Source organism: Setaria viridis, chromosome 2 (assembly GCF_005286985.2).
Source record: "Setaria viridis chromosome 2, Setaria_viridis_v4.0, whole genome shotgun sequence".
In the NCBI taxonomy this organism is placed as follows: domain Eukaryota; kingdom Viridiplantae; phylum Streptophyta; class Magnoliopsida; order Poales; family Poaceae; genus Setaria; species Setaria viridis.
The window spans coordinates 33,086,450-33,095,511 of record NC_048264.2 but is presented as its reverse complement, the minus strand read 5'-3'; the positions used below and the strand labels follow the sequence as shown (position 1 = coordinate 33,095,511).

The window sequence follows — 9,062 nt, the reverse complement described above, 5'->3', positions numbered from 1 at the left end:
CTTTGCCAATTATTCCTGGGGCATGTTAACCGATAGCCATGGACTTGGTACACCGAATTATATAGGCTATAGCCACGGGTTGGGTGCACTGAGTTCCGGAAGCTCTGCCACAGGCTTGGTACATCGAATTAGGAGGATCTACCACGAAGTTTGGTGCACTGAGTGCTGGAGGCTCACAGCAGCTACACCCTAGTGAGGCATAAATCCTATGCATGGCAAACACACGCTCTCCTCGCCAAAAGGTAGAGAAGTCTTAAAGACTACTTTACACGCAATCGAGCAGTCTTTTTTATCGCAATGCCGACTACTTATTTTAAATGTCTTCTCTTAGCAATTGTTAATCTACTCGAGCAGAACACGCCTCAATTCATGAAAGCCTCGGATCTTCTGTTATGCCTAAATGTTAGGATGCAAGACAAAGACCTTCGTTGCAGCAGTGCCAGTACACGTACACGAGATAAAGATCTCACACGCAGTGGCAATGACTAAACAAGGACTGGGAGCCTAAACGTAACAGGCTGACTACTTGGGAAAAATATAGCCAAAATAAGAGCATAGCACACAACATTTATATTACATTCAGCACTGAATAAATTTCAGTAGTTTCAATATTCCACAATATGTTACATAATGTATGCATTTTTTAAAGGTCAATCTTCGGCGATGACACTTTGGGACACTCAGCGTACCTGCAATGGCTCCGTTAGCTCCCAGGCTTGGGAGCTAAGCACCAATTACAACTCAGAATATCTCCAATGGCTCAGCTATCTTCCAAGCTCGGGGGCTTAGCGCCAAACAACTACTTAACATGGCTTCTACGGCTCACCTGGCGCATAAGCTCGGGGGCTGGACGCTGCAATATAACTCGGATGATGACTTGTGTGAAGACTAAAGACCCTCGGATTGATTATTTAATCATTTCAAGGCTCGGGGCTGATAAGCTACACCCAACAGTTGATTTTTTCAATACGAAGAAAGAAGATTCAAGATTTTATTGACCCTCAGCCTGATTCTTTGATTCAACCTAAGGTTCGAGAGCTACTCCATATGGAGTGTGACTGCCACCGCCCTCCATATTGCATTCCAAATATGGAGATTACAAAATCAAGACGATCAAGGGCTTGAGCACACCATAGCCTCATGGCAGCTTTGAAAGAACTTTGAAGATTCAACAAGACAAATTACTCGAGGAGCACTAATACTACTCGATGAGGATTTGAAAAGTACTCAAAGACTACTGCATTCGACTATGAAGTGCTCGGGGGCTTGTCAGGGATAGATCCCTAGTACCCGCAAGGAAGGAAGAAGACGGACTCCTAATAGGATTCCCTGTAATCCTACTAGGACTAGGACTCCTACCTTGTAACCGACTAGTAATCCTACCCCCTGGAGTATATAAAGGAGGACAGGGATCCCTAGATCGGTAGGACAAGATCTCATAGAACCACAACAGAGAACCAAATCCTCAACACCAAACAACACCCAAGCGTAGAGCACAATATACAACACCCCAAACAGGACGTAGGGTATTACGCTACTCTGGTGGCCTGAATCTGTATAAATCTGTATCTTGTGTCCTCGCTTTTACCTTCGAGTTCCAGGTCTGGCGATCCCCTACCAACGAATCTACTACCTCGGAATACCCCTCGGTAGGTTGCCGGGTATAACGCCGACACCAATGATGTGCACATGTACTGGGCTTTTTGAATGCTGAACATTCATTAGGCTTTGGATTTGAATATCCATAAAGTGTCTAACAACATGCATGATGTCGATTTGTATTTACTATCTTGGAGGATATCTCCCCCTATTTCCGTGGATGCTTGTAATAAGCTATATCCCTAGTGACCATACTTCTCCCCCTCTTATTTTAGTTTGAGAGTTGAGTGATTTTTTTAGATGTCTTCACTCTTTCTGGCACATTAATTGTAGGGATACTCTTTCTAGCACATTAATTATAGGGATTGGATAAGATGACACTTTTGATAAGCAAATGCATTGGCAGGTTATTTGTAATGTGTTCAAATGAAAGATGTTCTAAACTGTTGGTTCATATATTCTTTGATATGTGCGTGGATGTGAGGATTGAATATGTGTAACATTCATTTTGAATTCCTAGCATTCTATGTGTGGTATTAATCCCCCCTAATGCTTGGAATTTTTCTCAGAGTGTGTTCAACATATGAGCTTGTGCGTAAATCCCCATAAGAGACTTAAGGTATTATATGAATGACGGATAATACCTTGTGTGGGTCCCTAAATGCTCATGATGTATGCTAAGGTGGTGATATCGGTATGTGGAAAATATAAGCGACACGCAGATGGGAGATATTTAGCTGTGTCCATGTTTCCACGTACCAAGTGCAACGAAGGGAGCTGTATGATTGCAGTTTGATGAATTTAGATTATGCTGTGTGTAAGTCCGCATATTACCAACTCGATGTTGATAAATTGAATTCTATTTGATGGTCATACAAATGAGTTATCTCGATAAGAGATTCAATTAAGCTATAATTGGTATCAACATTGGGACTTAGTGATTTATTTCCCAAAATCAAATAATTCCATATGAATGGATTTGATCCTGTGTCCAGGAAAATTTGCTTTAAGTTGAAAATTGATAGCAATGAATTTGGTAAAAATTTTGATGCCTTATGATTGGTAAGGGACACATGTGGGACTATTTGCAAATGCATTCATGAGCACTTTAAAGTGCCTATATAGTCCATAAATGGCTGAATGTGGCCAACTTATCTTGAATGTGTTCAAGAAATGTACTGCCTCATTATTTAGAATTTTAAGGTAAGAGAACCTTAAAATTAATTCTCTTGTGACACATGCGGTGCATAAAATCCGAGGATTTAGAAATGTATGCTATGATCAATAGAATTGATAATAATTTTTCTTATCATCTATGAGTCAGAATGACCAAGGCTATCATACCAATTCATGATATGAGCAAGATTGAAATTTATTTTATACGCAACATGTCAAACAGGATTGATGTATGTACATATGAAAGGATTATTATGAATATTTAATTTCCATATTAGCATTTTTCTTAGTAACAGGTTTCAATAAAACATAAGAATGGATGTCATGAAAACATATTGGGGTATTTGTAAAATACATGAGTGTATCTATGATTAATAATTGAATAACTGTAAGGATATTATATATCTCCCGCAAATGTGATAGTGGTAATTTGATCCACTAAACAAAACTCCTTTTCTATTTGGTTTGATCCTGAATGAATACCATGTAGGAGATACAGAATATTAATGATGGACAATATACTACACATATATAGTAGTTTAATATTCAACTAATGATGATAATTCTTGGGATAATATGGAGACTTTTGGATGTCTCATTTTTGAAGTGAGTTTCAAATTGATCTCATGAATTCGCTTGCCTCCAAAGAAGTGGAGGTATTGTTGAACCAAATATTTGATTTGGAAATAATATGTACTTGAAATATACAACCACATTTTAGACAAACGTGGGATTTGTCATTATGGTCACTTTTAAGAAAAAGTAACTTTTTATGTGTGAGATCCATTGTGTTGTGCCAGTCCCATGCATCGGCCGCCGATTGTCGGCCTTTGCCAGCCGTTAGCCTAGGCCGGCCATTTAGAAGTTGGAGGAGAGGCCAGGCCCGCGGCGAATACCCGGGCGTTGGTCTATAGCTGCAACGCGGCCGAGGGGCCTAGCTGCCGAGGGTGGCGACGGCTGGACCATGGCTGGGGGTTTGTCATGGGCGCCGTCGCCTAGGCCATGGCCGCCGCGTGCCCGAAGATTCGATCGAGCGGGAGTGTCGCCGCTGATGCGGCCTTGGAGGAGCGACGTGGTGCCCCTGGGCAGCGAGTCCTTAGCAACAGAGGACGGTGAGGGACTCCTCCGCTACTGGTGGTCGTCACCACTCTCTATGGTACCAACGTCGCTGGGCTAGGCTGCTAGACTTGTCCCATTGGTGGAGAGAGGAGTCGGCGTCCATGATGTGGAGTCTGACGGCGAGGTCCCCATCAATCCCTTCCGGCGAAAATAGTGACATTCGCGGCCACCATAGAAGCAGTGATCATGCCATCCGCGATGTCCTGTAGGACGACAGCCATGGCGTTGTAAAGATCGGCCACCTCTTCTGCGGAAGCAAGAACCAGGACGGCGTCCAATGCTCCAACGCCAGGACCGTTCAGTGGAATGAAATGGAAGTCATTCTGGGATTCATCTTACCCCGTGGTGTTGAGGCTTTCTATCTCCTTCGTGCCCAATGGAGAGCAGAGGTAGTGCAAGGGAACTACCATTGTTGAGGGTGATGAGGCCTTCATGTTTCTGTCGCCGCCAGCTTCCAATGGTCTATGCGAATTTAGTGGAGAGCATACATGTCTGATAACGTGCTGAAAATAGAAAAGAGAGACTGAAAGAATGAATATGAGGATTCTAAATATTGATTGAATGAATAGTCTGGTTACATATTTATAAAGGGGAAAGGACATGTCCAAAGGTCATCATGTTCCTTGGAAGTTGACCCCTTCACGAAAGGTCCGCACCTTTTCATAAAAGGTCCTCTACAATTATCTCTAATATTAATTGATCACTAATTAAATTATTTCACAATAACAACCAAGACTAGTTGGTAAACTAGTACTAAATCCCAACCCAAGCAAGTAATGCTCCACACATGCCCATAAAAAACGGAAGCGCGAAAGCTCCTGAACAACTGATGTGAACACTCAACTACACCTACGCTGCGCAACCAAGTCAAAGTTTCAGAGAGATGCGGATGCCACCAAATGCTAAAATTAATTATGATTATATCTTAGATAAGGCAGCCAGGCGGACATCAGAATGCTAATTGTGGTTTGCAACGCGCGTCTAGTGGAAGATATCGACACCTCGAGTAACAGTTACATTTGCAACTCTTGCACATCCATCACGCCATCACTCCTACGTGGAACAAGAGTACACGCCTGGGCCTCCAATGGTTCCGTCTTGCAGAGCTTTCACCAGAGTCATAAGAGAGCAAGACCGAAATGATTTTTAACCGCGCAATCATCTCATATTAACAAGCAAGAAGCACTTCAATCCAATCACGTTTCGCATGATATTTACACCACTGCATTTCCGATCAAACAAACCACACCGCAAACACAACAAAAGACGCCAAAACTTCAAATTCAGAAATTCGAAGTGCTACAGCTACAAAGATAACTACACCAAGTAAAAGGAAAAATGAGTAAACCAAGAGCAAGCATATACACATTGGCTACCTCCATGCAGGAACTGTGCCAGCCCACCGTGTGGACCCGAACCGGATGTCGTCGCTTCCGCGGCCGTCGCGGCCCGGCACGAGGACGCGCGCGGACGCGCTGCCACCTGCGTCCCTCCGCACCAGGCGCCTCTCCTCCACCGTCCGCAGCAGCACCACCCCCTCCGCGCGCTCGCGGAGCTGCCGCGCCGCGCACACGACGCCCTCGTCCAGCCCCGCCCACTTCCATTCCGGGGCCGGGGCCGAACCGTCCTCCACCCGACGCAGCACGCACACCAACTCCACCGCGTCGGCCAGGGACAGCGTGTCGAGCCGCTCCCCCATCTCCTGCACCCGCGCGGCGATGTTCCGCTCCGCCGCCACGCGGTCCTCCTCGGCGAGCCTGACGGCCTCCCAGACGAGCGCGTTGGGCTGTGGTCCGGACGACGGGGGCGGCGGGGCGTGGCGGACGGCGTCAGCGACGGCCACGAAGGCGGCGAGCTCGGCGACGAGGTGCGGGTTGGGGAGCGCGACGAGGTACTCGGCGTCGGCGGAGGCGTCGGGGAGGAGGAGGATGAGTTCGAGGAGGCGCGCGGAGAAGCGGACCCACGACGCGGCGGCGAAGGAGGAGCGGCCGAGCGGGAACGCCGCGAGCGCGAGCGGGTTGCGCCCGGACGCCGGGTGCCGGGCCAGGGCCGCGAGGAGCTGGTCGCGGAGGATGAACGCGCCCCGCGCGAGGAGGACCCGCAGCGCGACGAGGCACTTGAGCGCCACGGCGGCGTCGCCCTGCCCCGACGCCGCGGCGCGGAGGCGGTCGACGAAGGCCGCCGCGAGCGCCGCGGCCAAGAGGCGGGAGCCCCGGCCGAAGGCGAGGAGCGCGTCCATGTGGTGAGCGGACGGCGGGGCCGTGGAAGGGTGGTGCGCCGTCGCGCGCGCCACCGCGTGGTGCGCGTCGGCCGCTGAGCCAGGGGAGGCGGGGGCCGGGGAGAGCAAGCTGGACGCGAGCCGCCGGAGCTTGAGGCCACCCATGATCGAGGAGACGGGGAGGGTGTGAACGGCGAAGAGGTTGGGATTTGGAAAGTGGAAGGAAGCTCTTGCTTGGCTTTCTCGTGCGGGTGGGCTAAGACACACGCGAGGGGTGATCTAGGCTGTCGGATTCGTTTGACTCGATCAATTAGGTCCTTCCGATCGTGCAACAGAAGATTCTAGTGCAGGGTTCGCTCATATGAGATGAGATGAGGAGACGAAGAAAATGTCAACCTTTGTCCCGTCCACTGCTTTCAAACGAAAGATTGTTTGACCTTTCAAAGGAGGGGTCAACGCCCAACAATAAAAAGGTTACGCTGCATTCATGCCGACATACCTTCATGGAGTGTGATGCATGTGTGTTTGTTTGTTTGTTTGTGTTTGTCTTTAATTCTAATTTCTAAGTCTATAACCCCTAAGCCAGGATGTGCCCTCGCCGGTCCATGAGGACACAAGTTTGTCAGGGTTTATGTTCTAGGAGTGCCCATTCATCACCTCTTCAGTCTTGAACTAACTTTGCGGTACGTAGGATCCTTTCCAAACCTAAAACGCACCTCAAGCTGCTAGTAAACAACTTTGCCACTTGACGCATTACACTCGGTTACGTGGCACCTGCCCTACTCCTAACCAAAAAACAAACACACTGGGTAAACAAGCAATAAACAAATTACATCGTGAACGACGTGAGCTGGCTAGCTGAGCATTCGCACGAGGTGACTCATTGAGTGAGAGTTGGTGGGGGGTGTCGATGTCAGCAAATTAATGCGCTGTGTTGCTCTCTGACGGAGCAACTTCTTCAAAGTGGATGAGTATAGCCTAGAAGCCTCCCTGAAATATCTCACAACGAACACAAAGGCTTACCGGGTCTTAAAAAATAGCTAGGAGCTCCCGCTTGGTTCATCCAGCAGCTCAGCTGATAGAACGAAGCAGTCACATTCTTTGCACTAGCGGTGATACTCCTGCAGGCTGCAGATAGCCATTTCTCGGTCAATTGATTAGAAGTGTACGTACAGGAGCAGCGGAGAAAGGAACAGGGCATGTTTGGTTTGTGCCCAGGTTTGCCCAGCTAAAAATTGATCATGATCGAATCATGGCAATGCCAAAATCTAGGTGTAGTGACCTTACCGAACATTGTATATAATGCGAGGATGACACATAGGTTCCATATGTTATAAATTTTTTTACCTCTAAATATAGTCAACTAAGATCTTGTTTTATAGATTTAATTGTAATAAGTATTAATATGCAAACAGATTGTGAATTAGATTTACCATTTAGTATATATTACCGATCAAAGCCTATTAATCCTTGTTTTTGGTATTTGTGCAGCTAATAAGCTGCTGCCACATAGCTCTTGGAGCTACCGTTGGCTGCCAAATTGTTGGCGAGCGATTTGGCCGCCCATGATTTCGCCGTGTTCCAACTAGTAGGAAGTTGGCAGCCGATGATTGACAGGCAACCAAACCTTAGCCAAATTTCGAGGGCGCGCCAATTTTTTTGGAAGGGTCACAATTGTTCTCTTGTCTACTCGTCGATATGTAACGCCGCCACGCCAATGCCCCTCAGCACCAGCATATCGCTTCCTTTCAGTTTTCACTTTCAATCGCCGCTGTAGTTTTTCACTTTTCAGTCATTCGAGCTTTTCACGGAGCATGTTCAGTGACTCAGTCAAGAATGTTCGGTAGCACTCCACTACAAAGAAAATAGCTCCACTCTACTAACTTCACAAAATTCCCTACCAAATACGTCCAGCTCCACCAATTTCGATTTTAGAAAAAAGTGGAGCTAGGGGTCAGATCTACGTTTTTCATGGAGTACCTCAAGGGGTGCTCAAAAACACTCATTTTAGACCTCCTCGTGGAGTTGTGGGTATTACGCAACTTACCGGTTCACGAAACAAAAGAATCACTCACCTCCTCCCGTCGCCCCCTCCCACCGTGGCCGTGCCGCCCCTGCCCTCCACGGTCGGGCCACCGTGGCCGCGCCGCCCCTGCCCTCCACGGTCGGGCCACCGTCGACGGACAGCCCGTGCCACCCTGGCCCACCGCCAGCGCCTCTGCTGCCCGCTAGCCTCGCGGAGCCGTGCCGGCGATCGTCGGGGCTGGGGTTCACGTTTATCATTTGGGTAAGGACAAGGGTGCTGCCGGCGGATCTCCATGGATCTCGTGGCCTGCGGCCACGACAGGGACAAGGGTGCTGCCGCTCGGAAGAAGGAGAAGGAGCGGGCGGACGTCAGCATGTCGGTCTTCGTCGACGGCGAGCGCGTGCTCTATGTGGGGCGGCTGCGCTGAAGTTCCGCGGCAGCGAGCGGGTCGACCTCGACGGCCAGGTCTCCTGGGACCTCCGCAACTGGCTCTTCCCCCACGCGATCCTCCCCCCCCCCCGGACGCCTCGACACAGGTGCAGGCCCACATGGTGCTCGTCTTCCGGTTCGAGCTCACCAGCGGCGGCGAGGAGCGCGACGCCGATTTGGGGAAGGATCCCTCCCCGGACAAGGCCATGAGGAGGAGCACCGGCGTATGGGGAGGCTACCTCGCACGGTGGAGGCAACGGGACTGGAGCGAGACGGGCAGCAACGGTGAGTGGAGGAAGGGGCGAGCATGGAGGCTCGCCAAGGAGAGCTCGGCGACGGCGGCGTCCGTGGCGTCCTCGACGGCGTCGTGGGCCAGCAGCTCCATGGTGATGGACTGGGCCAGCCTTGAGGAGGTCGAGATGCAGCGCGGTGACGGATTCTCGCTGCTGATCTACGCCTAGCTAACACCGGCGAGTGGCGATGGCGGCGGCATTG

General features: G+C 49.3%; 1 protein-coding gene across 2 annotated transcripts; it reads right to left on the bottom strand.

The window, feature by feature from the left end:
- Positions 1-549: 549 nt before the first annotated feature.
- Positions 550-6,869, bottom strand: LOC117842661 (putative clathrin assembly protein At4g40080). Of its 2 annotated transcripts, XR_011897363.1 has the most exons (3): positions 5,271-6,869; positions 4,234-4,397; positions 550-4,097 (listed from the first exon to the last, which is right to left on the bottom strand). XR_011897363.1 is itself a non-coding variant. In XM_034723159.2 (2 exons), exons 1-2 carry the CDS (start codon positions 6,275-6,277, stop codon positions 4,367-4,369), a joined length of 1,038 nt encoding a protein of 345 aa, XP_034579050.1. In that variant the 5' UTR covers positions 6,278-6,869; the 3' UTR covers positions 550-4,366. The 2 variants fall into 2 exon arrangements, 1 of the variants encoding a protein (XP_034579050.1); XM_034723159.2 differs by having other exon boundaries at positions 550-4,397.
- Between the last annotated feature and the right edge of the window lie 2,193 nt (positions 6,870-9,062).